This window comes from Athene noctua, chromosome 11, assembly GCF_965140245.1.
Source record: "Athene noctua chromosome 11, bAthNoc1.hap1.1, whole genome shotgun sequence".
NCBI lineage: Eukaryota > Metazoa > Chordata > Aves > Strigiformes > Strigidae > Athene > Athene noctua.
Window position 1 is genome coordinate 12,697,996 of NC_134047.1, and position 12,526 is coordinate 12,710,521.

General features: G+C 65.0%; 1 protein-coding gene across 4 annotated transcripts; it reads left to right on the forward strand.

Annotated features, from left to right (window-relative positions):
* The first annotated feature begins 781 nt into the window (after nt 1-781).
* On the forward strand, nt 782-8,834 carry KLF8 (KLF transcription factor 8). 4 transcript variants are annotated; one of them, XM_074915331.1, is made up of 5 exons: nt 782-855; nt 4,075-4,624; nt 5,294-5,420; nt 5,541-5,674; nt 6,441-8,834. In XM_074915331.1, exons 1-5 carry the CDS (start codon nt 829-831, stop codon nt 6,620-6,622), a joined length of 1,020 nt encoding a protein of 339 aa, XP_074771432.1. In that variant the 5' UTR covers nt 782-828; the 3' UTR covers nt 6,623-8,834. The 4 variants fall into 4 exon arrangements, with proteins under 4 accessions (XP_074771432.1, XP_074771434.1, XP_074771430.1 ...); XM_074915333.1 differs by lacking the exon at nt 782-855 and adding an exon at nt 3,019-3,100; XM_074915329.1 differs by lacking the exon at nt 782-855 and adding an exon at nt 3,419-3,640 and having other exon boundaries at nt 5,318-5,420.
* The last annotated feature ends 3,692 nt before the right edge of the window (nt 8,835-12,526 follow it).

Consider the following 12,526-nt stretch of genomic DNA (forward strand, 5'->3'; position numbering starts at 1 on the left):
AGACCCCCAGACACCCCCCCCCTCCCTGCAGCTGCAGCCCCAGCGAACCCCTGGGAGAGGCTCCCCCAGCTCTGACCTCTCCGGGGGACCCAACGTGCCCCCTGAGCCGCGCCGGTGCCCCCTGCCTGGGGCAGAGCGGGGTGCTGGGGGGGTGCTCCAGACAGCCCAGATATTTTCGGGGGGTTACCTGGGTGGCGGGGGCCTCGGGAGGCAGAGAGCCGGCAGGGCCGTGTGGGCAGGCAGCAGGCAGGGCCCGGCCCCCCCCATGGGAGCGTCCTCCCAGGGGCCACGTCCTGCCTCCGCCCTCCTGAGGCACCCATGGGTGCCGGGCCGGGGCTTGGGGGCGCTCCGCGGTCCGAGGGGGTGGGGCGGTGTGTGGGTGCAGGGGATGCTCCCCCTCCTGTCACGGGTGGGCACCGGGGGGGCTCTGCCGCCGCCCCCTGCCCCGCCACCGCTGACACGAGTTCGCCCGGTCTCAGCCCCTGCAGCAGCACGCCCCTCCCCCCCGATTTGGGGGGGCCCCTGCGTGGGGTGGGGTTGGGGGGGATGGGAGCAGGTGGGGGATCCCCTCCTCCCCAAAGCCTGCATCTGTTTCCACGGCAACGCGGGATGCGAGGGGAGCCGCCCATTGGCTGCTGGTGATGTCACCGCAGGGCGGGGCACCCCCTTTTTTATTTTTTTGGGGGGGGCGGGGGTGCCCCCACCCAAAAATGGGTGGGGGAGGGGAGCTCCGCCCAACGCGGCCCCGCCCCTCCCCGCCCGTGGGGCCCCACCCGCCCCACCCGGCACCGCCCCGGGGCAGCGGCGGCGGCGGCGGCGGCGGCGGGGATGCGCTCGGAGGAGGCGCGGGGGAAAGTGAGTGGGGCCTCGGCCGGGACGGACCGGGGGGGGGAGAACCGCGGGCGCGGCCGCTTCCATTTTGCGTGGGTTCTTAAAGGGGCAGCGCCCACGGGTGGGAACGGACTGCCGGGGGGGGCGTTCAGCAGCGCGAGGCCTGGGAAGACGCGGGGGGGGGGGGGGGCGGTTCCCTCCCCCCTTCCCCCCCCGCCGGGCCCCGCGTGGGCCCCCCCCGCCGTGGCCGCTTCCGGGGCGGGCGCTGCCGCGCGCTTGGGAGGTCACCGCGGGGGGGGCGGGGGGGCGAGGGGCGACGTCGCGGCGCGCCCCGCCCTCCCCTCCCCCCTCCCACGCCCTTTGCTCTTAAAGGGCCCGACCCTCCGTGTGCGCGTCGTGTGTTTGTGTGTGCGCCCCCCCAGCCCGGGCTGCTCCGCGGGGCAGGCAGGGCGCGGAGGGGCAGGCAGGGCGCGGAGGGGCAGGCAGGGCCGGGCAGGGCCGGGCCGGGCCTCCCCGCGCTGGCGGGCGGTGGCCGGGCGGGGTGGCCCCGGAGCAGATGGCGTTGGCGGGACTCGGTGCCCTTCCCCCCCCTCGCCCCCACCCCCCCGCTGCCCGGGCTATAAAAAGACGGTATCGAGGGGCCACCGCCGCGTCGCCCGGTCCCCACATCATCGCCCGGAGCGGGGGGGGGGCAGCCGCCAGCCCGCAGCGCCCTGCCCTCAGGCTGCTCCTGCCCGCGCCCTGCCCGCGGCCAGGGCCGAGCCGTCGGGAACAGACACGCTCGCAAATTCCCTCCCTCCTTCCCCACCCCCCGGGGGAGGGGGGGGCGAGCTTGGCTTTGGGAGAGCCGCCCCGCACCCCCAAAATGTGGGGCGAGGCGGTGGCCCACGGGGGGTGAGGCCGTGCCGTGGGCAGGGCAGTGCTTTATTTTTTGGGGGGGTGGGGGTGTTTGTACTGAAGCCTAGACGCCTCCCCGCCGTGGGAAGCGGGGCTGAGCCCTCCACTGCCCCACAGAGGGAGGGGGGGATCCCCCCGAGACCCGTCCCCACGAGCACACTTCCCATCCCCCCCCCTCCCCCCCAGCATCCCGGGCGGCCGCTGCCAGAGGGTGGAGCGGGGAGGAAATTCCTCGGGGAGGTGTGACGGCGGCGGGTGTGCCCCCCCACGCCCACGGGTGGGGGACACGGACCGGGGGGGAGGACACACAGAGACCAGGCAGGGAGGGATGGAAGGCAGCTGCCTGTATTTTCCCACGCCTGCCCCCCGCCCCCAAGGTCACCCCATGGTTTGGGGGCACCCCACATCCCTCCCTGAGCTATTTTAGGACAAAAAGGGGGGGGGTGACTATTTATTCCTGGGGAAGGCAAAATAGGGGAGTAGAGAGGGGACCCCTCGACATGGGGAGGGAGCTGGTGGGTCCCCTCCCCCCGCCTGGGTGGGTTTTAGGCTGAGGACGGTGGAATTCAGCTCACTGATGAAATCTCGATGGATTGTGGGGGTCCCCAAAGGGGCAGCAAGGCTGGGTTTGGGAGGACATGTGAGGCTGGATTTGGGGGGGCAGTAAAGCCCCCTACTCACCTGACTGCCACTTCTCTTACCCTCCAGTCCCACAGGGCTTTGGGGTGCAAGTCCCCACCCAAAGGGGGGGGAGGGTCCCCGGGGGGGCAAAATCGCACCTTTGTGCCCCCCCAAATGAGATCTGGTTGTGGGGACCCCCTCGGGTGTGAGGGGGTGGGTGTGGGTCTGAGAGGTCTGGGGGTGCTCTTGGGGGGGTGTGTGTGTGTGTGCTGGGTTGGGGGTCGCTAGCTGCGGGGGGGGGGGGCAGTTGTGTGGCCGTCTGTGGGGACGTCCCTGGGGAGGGGGAGGGTACCTGGATGTGGGTGTGTTTGGGGGGGGCTGTTTTGGGGGTCCCGGTGATGTGTGAGTGTGGGTGGGTCTTAGGAGCGTCCCTGATAGAGAGTGGGGGTGTTTGGGTGGGGGTGGGGGTGTTTTGGGGGTGCTGGTGATTTGTGAGGGGGGTGTGAATGTGTTTTGGGGGTCCGTGGCTTTGTGTGTGGGTATTGGGGGGGTTCTCGGCTGGGAGTGGGGGTGTTTGGGGGGGTCCCGGCTGTGTGTGTGTGCGCGGGGGGTGGGTGTGTGCGCGGGGTGTGTGCGCTGGGTGTGCCCCGGGGAGGGGCCGCGCGGGTGTCTGTGTGTGTGAGTGTGTGTGAGTGTGCGTGGGGGGCTCCGCGTGCCCGTCTCGGGGGGGAAGGTCTCTGCTTGCAGCCAGGTACGTGCTGGGGGTCCCTGGCCGTGCGGGGGGGTGTGGGGGGTGCCCAGGGGGGTGTCAGTGCTGGGGTGATGGAAGTCCTGCTTGGGGGGGGGGGCGGGGTGTCCCTCGCAGCGGCTGCGTGCGGGGCACCCCCACGCGTGCCCACGTACCGGAGGGACCCCGGGGATGGCGGTGGGAGGGGTGCGTGGTCCTGGGGGGCTCCGCGCGTGGGGGGGTTTGGGGGGGTGGGTAGGGTGGGTTGTCGCGGGTGGGGCCCTGCCGGGTGCCTCCCGCGGGGGCCGGCCCCGCAGCCCCTCCCTGCCGCGGCCGGGCCCTTTTAAGGAGCTCCACCCCGGGCCGAGCCAGGGTGGAGCCGCGGGGCCGTTCACACCTCTCGCCCTGCCCGGCCCGGCCCGGCCCGGCCGGTGAAGCGCGGCGGGGAGCATGATCCTGCCCGCGGAGGGGATGAGCGCCGCGCACCCGCGGAGGAGCCCCCCCCGCGCCGCCTGGCCGGTGAGTGACCCGCCGCCGCCTTGCGCCGCACGGGCGGGGGGGGGGGCGGGTTTCGCGCAGCGGCGGCGCGGCCCCTTTAAGACGCGGGGGAGGGGAGCGTGGCGGGGCCGCCACCGCCCCGCGGGGGGCCCCGCCCCCTGCCCCGCCCCCCGGCCCGCCCCCTGCCCCGCCCCTCCCGGCCCCGTGGGAGGCGGGGGGCGGGGCCGGGCAGCGGCACAAAGGCGCGCGGGCGGGGGGCGGGCTCTCCCCTTCCCGCCTTCGGCTCGCGCCGCTGCCGTCGTGAGGGACCGGCCCGGGCCCGGCCGCGGGGGACACGGCCGCGGGGGACACGGCCTCGGCCCGCCCAGCTGCTGCTCCCGTGCGCGGCCCGGGGGCCTCTTGTCGTCCCCTCGCCCAGCGGGGCCGAGGCCCGAGGCAGAAGCCCTTCAGCGCCGTGTCTTGGTCTCCCCATCTCTTCACGGGCTGTGGGTCTCTTGCAGGGCCAAGGGAAGGCGACGCCTGCCATGAGCTCGTCGGCGCTGTTGGCCGAGGGCCCCCTCGACCCCCCGGTGCTGCTCACTGACATCAAGACGGAGCCCCCCGAGGAGCTGCTGGCCAGTGACTGCGGTCAGCCCCAGGCTGAGCCCGTTGATCTCTCCCTCAACAAGTCCAAGGTGGCAGTGGCGGCCTCAGCCCCCCCACCGCCGCCCCCCACCTCGGTCCAGTCCTCCCCCTTGCTGGTGGCTCCCCCGCTTCCCGCTCCCACCACCGTCTCCATCTCGCCCTCTGGCCTCAGCTCCACCTCGGCCATCCCAGCTGTTCTCTCGCCCGGCTCCATCCTGGCCTCCACGCAGGGCAGTGGTGGGCAGCAGATCCTCCACGTCATCCACACCATCCCCTCTGTCAACCTGCCCAGCAAGATGGGCAACCTCCAGACCATCCCTGTGGTGGTCCAGTCCCTCCCTGTCGTCTACACCACCATGCCCACCGACGGCGTCACTGCCATCACTGTACCCCTCATCGGGGGGGACGGCAAGAACGCTGGGTCTGGTAAGGGTGTGTGGGGGGAAACCCTGAAATTTTTTGGGGGGCGGGAGAGGGGGGGATGTCCTGTTTCATGGAGCAGCACCCCTGAAGGGGATCTAATTTTTCCACGCTAGCGTGTCCCTCCACTCACTGTCTGCTTCCCCACACCTGCCACCTTCACCCAAAGTCCCCCCCAGGGCCATTATCCCCCAGTCTGTGCCCGCAAGGGGACACGGGAAGGGCAGGGGACACACGGGGCATGGTGCTGCCTGCCCTGCTTGCCCGCCACCCGTCCCACTGCTGGCAGCCTGCCTGCCCTTCCCACTGTCTGCCTGCTGCCAGGGCTCTGGTTTCAGTTCAGCTGCCCTCCTCCTGTGCCTCCCTATCCCCTTCCCCAGGACGTTCTCAGTTTCCCACCTTACTGGGGGGAAGAGGCCTTGATCTTCTCTCCTCTAGGCAGACAGCCAAAAGGGGTGCACCCCCTCCCAGTCATGTCCCTCCATACCTCTGTGCCCCATGCTGTGGGGGGCTTTCCCCAGCTTGGTTTTATGTTTTTGTGGGTGGAACAGTGCTTGGGGTGCTGTGGGAGCAGGGGGAGGGTTGGTCCCTTTGGCGTGTGTGTGTGGTTTTTTTGTGGGGTGCCTCTGTTTTCTGCTAACAAACCTCACCCCGTCCCTCCTTGTGTCTCAACAGCTTTTCTTTCCCGCCCCCCCCCAGTGAAAATTGACCCGGGCTCCATATACCCCATGGACATGAACAGTGACAGTGAGGACAGTGCCTCTGAGAGCGGCCCAGCCCCTTTCCAGGACCTCCAGAGAGAGTGAGTCTTCTCATATGGGTGTCCCCCTCCTTGTCGTCCCCCCTGAGCTGTGTCCCTGGGCACCCTGCGGGATCCGTGGCTGTGGGGATCGTGCCCTCCATCCCTCCCTCCTCCTTGCAGGCCGACGGCCCGGGGGCAGCGAGCCGATTCCCCTGACCTGAAGAAGCGGCGCATCCACCAGTGTGACTTCGAGGGCTGCAATAAGGTCTACACCAAAAGCTCCCACCTCAAAGCTCACCGGCGGATACACACAGGTAGGGGCCAGCACCACACACCTCCCTGCCTGGGAGTGTCAGGATCAGTGCCCCTGGCTCCTGATGGCTGGGGGTGCCTGGGGATGGGTTGGGAGAGCAATGGTGGTCCATCCCTGAGCTCAGGGGGCTCTTTGGGGGTGCTGGCACCCTGGGCCAGGGCTGGGAGTCATTTTGAGGGCTTGGGGAGGCTCTTTGGGGGTGCTGCCAGGAGCTGGGGGAGCGGCCTTTGGGGGCTCATGAGTCTTTAGGGGTGCTGGCAGCCTGTGTCAGGGGTTGGGGGTCCTTTGGGGGGGTTTAGGGAGGCCCTTTAGGGGTGCCAGCATCCTCTGCTAGTGGCTGGGGGGGTCCTTTGGAGGCTGTGATATGCCCTTTGGGGGTTCAGGGGGGCCCTTTGGGGATGCTTGCACCCTCTGCCAGGGTTTGAAGAGGCCCTTGGGGTCTGGGGTCACTTTGGGAACACTGCAGGCCTTGGGGGGTACTTGTGCAGGGGCGTGCCTGGGCAATGCTGCAGGTAGGGGCGTGCCCCCCACAATACTGTCTCGGGTGTTGCTCGCGGTGGGGGCACGGTGCTGTGTGACCAGAGCAGCGCCCGTGCAGCCGGTGGCGCCCACGGACCGCGCTGGGCCAGCGCCGATGCTGAGGCGCGTTTGCGTGGCCGTGGCAACCCTGCTGCAGCCAAGAAACTCTTCTTTTTCCTTTATTCTGTTAGTGGGTGGGGGTAATTTTTGCTATGCTGACCCCTCTCTGCCCCCCCCCCCCGGCACAGGCGAGAAGCCCTACAAATGCACCTGGGAAGGCTGCACCTGGAAGTTCGCCCGCTCCGACGAGCTGACGCGGCACTTCCGCAAGCACACGGGCATCAAGCCCTTCCGCTGCTCGGACTGCGACCGCAGCTTCTCCCGCTCCGACCACCTGGCACTTCACCGCCGGCGGCACATCATGATGTGAGGAGCCAAAGTCCCTGGGGCACCTGGCTAGGATGGGGGGGGACAGCGGTGGAAAATGGGGGTGCATCCCCCCGCCCCTGCTCCTTGGCTGCAGCAGAGGGACTGTGGGAGCAGAGAGGCTGAGCTCTGCCCAGCAGCGAGTGAACTGTGGCCGCTCCAGGAGCCCCACCGGTGCAAGATGTAAAAAGACGGTTTCCGGACTGGTCCTCCTCCTCCCTTGCTCCCGTTTCTTGATTTTTCTGGGCTTCTCCTCCCCACTCGCAACATCTTGAGGCTCCTCCTTGACTCCTCACCCAGGATTCACCCAGCACTGGCCTCCAGACCTGCACGTCTGCCTCTTCAGCCTCTTGTCCATCTCCATCTCGTGTGCTTGCTGTCCCCCTGCCCCCCTCGCAGTCCCTGTGCGCAAAATCTGGGAGCTAGGTCAAGGACAGAGGCAGGGGGGGGCCTCTGCTGTCACCCCTGTGCAATAGCTGTCGGCCTCCTTCCTCTCCAAAAAGCCGCTGCCTCTCCATCTCCAGCCACTGCGTGTCCCTGTCCCCACAGGAGAAGGGGCCCTGGCACGTCACCTATCTGCATCCCTTGGCAAGTGCTGGACTTCATGGGAGGTGCCAGGGACGCGCAGGAGGGCCAGGAGGAAAACAAAAAGCAAGAAAGGTGGGGGCAGAACCCAACAACAACCCACAAACAAGAGCACTACCACCAAAAAAAAGGGAAACTGCGGAACGTGGAACTGTGATTTTAGGGGGTTTTAAGGGGGGGACGGGGAGGGTGGGGGCTGACAGCTGTTGGTTTTTTGGGATTTTTTTTTGAAGACTATGGGACAGTTGAACTGTTTCTAAGTTAAAAAAGGCGGACTGTGCCACACCCTTTTCTTTTTAATTGTTATTATTATTTTTGTGGCGTGTCCCCCACCTTCTCCAGCCAGAGCCCCCTCCCAGTTGCTGTGGGGGCAGCCCCATTCTTGTGCTGGGAAGGTTGGGGGTTGCAGCCTTAGGGCTGTTGCAGACTTGGTGGGAAGTGGGGGGGAGCTGGCTGTGACACCCTCCTATCCCCTCCAACCAGTACCTGGGGGGCTGGTTGTGGGGGGGCAGTGCTGAAAGCTCTCTGTGAGCCCATGCCTTGGGGAGGGGGAACTGGTGCATGGCAGGCTTGGGGAGGAGAGGCTGGAGAGCTGCCTGTGGGAAAAGGACCTGGGGGTGGTGATCGAGACCCCTCTGAGTATGAGCCAGCAGTGTGCCCAGGTGGCCGAGAAGGCCGATGGCATCCTGACTTGTGTCAGAAATAGTGTGGCAAGCAGGGACAGGGAGGTGATCTTTCCCCTGTACTCGTGCTAGTGAGGCCACACCTCGAGTACGGGGTTCAGTTTTGGGCCCCTCACTACAAGAAAGACCTTGAGGGGCTGGAGCATGTCCAGAGGGGCAGCAAAGCTGGTGAAGGGTCTGGAGCACAAGTCCTGTGAGGAGCAGCTGAGGGAACTGGGGGTGTTTTCATAAGTGATAGGGCAAGAGGAAACGGCTTCACATTGTGCCAGGGGAGGTTTAGATTGGATATTAGGAAAAATTTATTCACCAAAAGGGTTGTCAAGCACTGGAACAGGCTGCCTGCCCAGGGAAATGCTGGAGTCACCATCCCCGGGGGTACTTAAAAGACGTGTAGACGTGGCGCTTGGGGACATGGTTTAGTGGAGAACTTGGCAGTGCGAGGTTCATGGTTGGGCTTAGTGATCTCAAGGGTCTTTTCCAACCGAAGTGATTCTGTGATTTTGGTGAAGTCTGTGTGTGTGCGTGTCCCCGTCCCGCTGCGTGCCCCTGCTCGCCAGCTGATTTGGCTTCTCCCGGGGCTGCACCCGTGTCCTTCCTTCACCCGGCATGGCCCCAAATCCTACTGGGAAGCGTTGGCCTAAAGAAGGTGAGAAACCCCGAAGGGCAGGCTGTGAAAGCCCTTGGGGTTTGGGGGCTGCTCTGTTCCTCTGAGGTTTTGGGGTCACCACTGCTGGCAGCCCCATGGGACCCCCCCATCCAGGGACTCCATCTTGTGCCTCTGCTGTTTTCCAAGCCCCGGGGCAGGGAGGGGGTGGCGTGTGTTTCTGTTTTATATTTTGTTGTTTAAAAAAAAACAAACAACAAACCCAACATGCAATTTTAAACTCTTGAGCTGTGATATTTATACAAAACTGTTTGACGTTTTTTCTACACAGAAATAATATTGAAAGTAGATGAATTTCCTCCGTCTGTGTCTTGCTTTGCCGCAGCAGCGGGGCAGGGAGAGGGTGCAGGACCAGGGCAGAGTGCGGGCAGCAGGAGCTCTCCTGCCTCCTCAGTGCCAGGAGGAGAGGGGCTGAGGTGGGCAAAATGACGGTTTTTGGTTTAATAATCTTCCCTTTCTCAGGAACTGAAAAGATTTCAGAGCTGTGGAAAAATGTGGCTTTTCCTTCCTTTTAAACCTCTCCTGTGGGACACTTGCTGGCACCTTAGCCTGCCTTGGGCTTCAGCAGTGACCCGTGTGATGGAGGGGGGCTCCCCTCGAGGAGAGACCCTCATCCACCACGGCAGCACCCCAAAACCACCTTCCTACACCCCCAAGGCAGAGAATGGGGAGCAAAAACCCCTCTGAGGGGGCAATGAAGGGGCACCCCGGGCAGGGAGAGGTGGTAAACCCCGCCCCAAAGTCCCCCCATCTCACTGGGGGCTCCTGCTGCCATCCAGTGGTTCCCCCCCTTGTCCCCTTCCCCAGGATGTTCCCAGCTTCCCACCTTAACTGGAGTGGGGGGGACCTGGATCTCCCCTCTTCCAGGCAGACAGCTGAAAGAGGTGTCTGCCTGCCCCCCCCCCCCACTCCCAATCATGCCCCCCCATATCTCTGTGCCCCAGGCATGGGAGGCTTCTCCACCTCCTCAGCTTGATTTAATTTTTTTGGGGTGGAGCAGCATTTGGGGTGCTGCAGGAGCAGGTTGTCCCTGTGTCCTTGGGGGGTGCTTGGCTCTGTGCTGGCCCTTTGGGGGTGCTGTTACCCCAGGCCATGCTCCGGGGACCTTTCTGCCCCCAGTTCTAGTTACGGGGCGCTCTCTCGGGTAACCCCAGCTCCCCCCTCCTCACCACTCCTCCTCTGCCCGGGAGGAGTTCCTGGTGCCCCCATGTGCCGCTGTGGCAGGCCCGGGGGGGGACGGTGGGTGCTGCCCCCGTGGTCACACGGTGCCTGGGAGAGGGCCCCCCTCCCACCTGTGCAGGGGGTGCCCGGGCAATGCTGCAGGTGGGGGGTGCACCCTAAAATACCGTCTCGGGTGTTGCTGGCGGCGTGGGCACGGTGCTGCGTGACCAGAGCAGCGCCCGTGCAGCCGGTGGCGCCCATGGACCGTGCTGGGCCCGCGCCGGGGCGGGCGAGGGCAAGCTGCCTTTGGAGGAGCAGTCTGCAAATGGCAACAAGAAGAGGCGTTTTCTCTGCCAAGGAACGAAAACCCAAAGCGATGGCGCTGTGTGAGGTTTTGGCTGTTGCGTATCAAACCCTGAGCTATTTGTGCCCACACTTGAACTGGACCCCGGGTGGAGACTGTGCTGGCACCCAGAAATCCTGGGATGCGGGTGGCAGAGGGCTGATGGTGCCGAGGTGCTGCTTCCCCAGGAAAACACTCCAGTGGGTGCGGAACCCTCTGCTGCAAAGGTGGCCTGGAACCGTTCAGCTTTGGCCCCACAGCGTCCTGCGTCGCGAGATCTGCAGCTGCCGGGGAGTGGGGCACTGGCCCCCAGCCTGGCAGGGCTCGGCCTTGGCATCCCCCAAACGTGCTTGTTTTGTGCCCCAAATTAACAAGGAAAACCAGTGAAACCAGTGTGTCCCCATGTGGGGATGCTGGCGGTGGTGGTGGCTGGGACAGAGCTGGGGTTGTACCCAGAAGGGGTGCTGAGACCTGGTGGGGGAGAAACTCGCTGCATCAATGACAGAGACAGCTCTGGCTGCAAACAGGTGGCATGTAGCACTCGTGTGTCCCCATGTCACCCCTCCCAGCTGCCGACCACGGCTTTGTTGTACCCTCAGAGGGGAAAACTCTGTCAGCTGCTTTTTTACAGCTGAGCTCATGCTCGTAGGAACCCGGTTTTGGGGCAAAGTGCCTTTTTGCCCGGTTTTCCCCCATCCGGCCCCATCGCCCGTTTTCCCCACAGCAGGTGTGATGCCGGGGGCCCTGTGGGGTGATGGATCCTCGCTGGGGGCTGGGAGGAGGAGGAGGGGGGGGGGGGGGGCAGACCTGCCTCAGCTCCATGCGAACGTGCTCTGGGTTTTGCAATGTCCCCATGCCGAGGAGCTGCTGCCGCCAGGCCCAGCAGCCATAAATATTTACACTGGTGACGCGGGGGGGGGGGAAACGGGATGGGATGGGGGTGCCTGGTGTGTCTCTGCAGGCAGCGCCCTCTGCTGCCCCCCAGTTTGTGCAGAGCTGCTCCTCCCAGCCCATCATGGCGCGGGGATAACCCTCAGTATAAGGGGTGATGGTCCTTAACCTTGCCAAGGCAGCCTTGCCCTGGGCTTGCAGCACTGCCGAACAAGCCATCTCTGTCTGTCCGTCTGTCTGTCCGTCCGTCTGTCCCGCTTTGCCTCTCTGGCGTGTGGCCAGGGCTGGGCCGTTGGCTGGAGCGTGACGGTCCGAGTGTCATTATCGAGGCAAGGCAAACAGTCCAGCCCCTGGGCAAACATCCCTCCAGCCCGGCCCTGCTCGCCTTGCTGCTGCTGATCGATGTGCTCGGGAAGCCCTCGGACCACCCCCCCACGCTGCACCCCTCTGTGGGACCCCTGTCCAGCTCTGATTTCACCCCCTTCATCCTTTCTTCTGCCTCTGGGAGAGCTTTTGCGGCACTGGACCTCAGCACCCCCGGTCCCACAGCAGGGCATGGCCGTAGGGGTGGGTGAGCTGTCAGTGTGGGCTGGGGCGGGTGGTGGGAAGGTGGGGTGAAGCCCCCAGGTCTTGGGAGGAGGCACAGAGCTGTGGGGGTCACACAGGGTCCTGTGTCAAACGCATACGGCAAAGGGACATCAGTCCTCTCTCAGCATGAGCATCGCCCTGCCGTGGAAGCAGATGCCGAGGTCCTGCCCAAAAGGCAGCAGGATGCTAACCCCTCCCCAGCGGCTGATACCATCATCTCATGAAGTCCAGGCTCTGCTTCCTCCCAGCCTGCTCTCCTGAGTAAAGCCCTGAGGGCACTAATTGACCTTAATTGCTCTAAGCAGTCTCACTTGAGACCTCCACCCCACACCCATGGGCCCAGGAGCCCGTTTAAGCTCAGCCTGGGGCCTCTAGCTCTTCCCTGATCTGTGCTGTAGCTGTTTCAGCTCCACCACAGCCGTGGATGGATGCTGCTGGCTCTCCACCTTGACCTTAGACCTGTCTCACCCTGTGAACCTGGGCCTGCTGTCTGGGTTGTCTCTCCTGTGGGAGCTGCTGGCCCTCACTGTGCCCCACGCATGGGGATGTGCATCTCATGACCCCCATGGTGAGGCTGCAGGCAGCTCTTGGCCAAGCTTCTTGACTCTGAAGCTGTCCAGGACCTGTCTTGGAGAGAGCAGAGCTGAATCTTGATCTTGTGACAGCCCCAGGTGACATTTCCATGTGTCTGAGAGCCCCCAATACCTTCTCAACATCCAACACCAAGAAGTCTCCTTCAGCCTCTGCTTGTGCCCAGGCCAAGAGAAAGGTGAACCCCAGGAAAGTCTGTGCCACCTCCTTTCTTGGGGCAAGTGGTGCCTGAGCTTTAGCAAAGCCCCTCAGGGGCCCCAGGGCCAGCAGACTCTGTGGCACGAAGAGAATATCCAGCACCACATCTGCTGAGTGGATTCTCTGGTGACTGGGTGGGGTTGTGCTTGTAGCTTGGCTTTTTCCTTGGTGGGTGTTGGAGGGGTTTCCCTGTGCTGTTGGAGC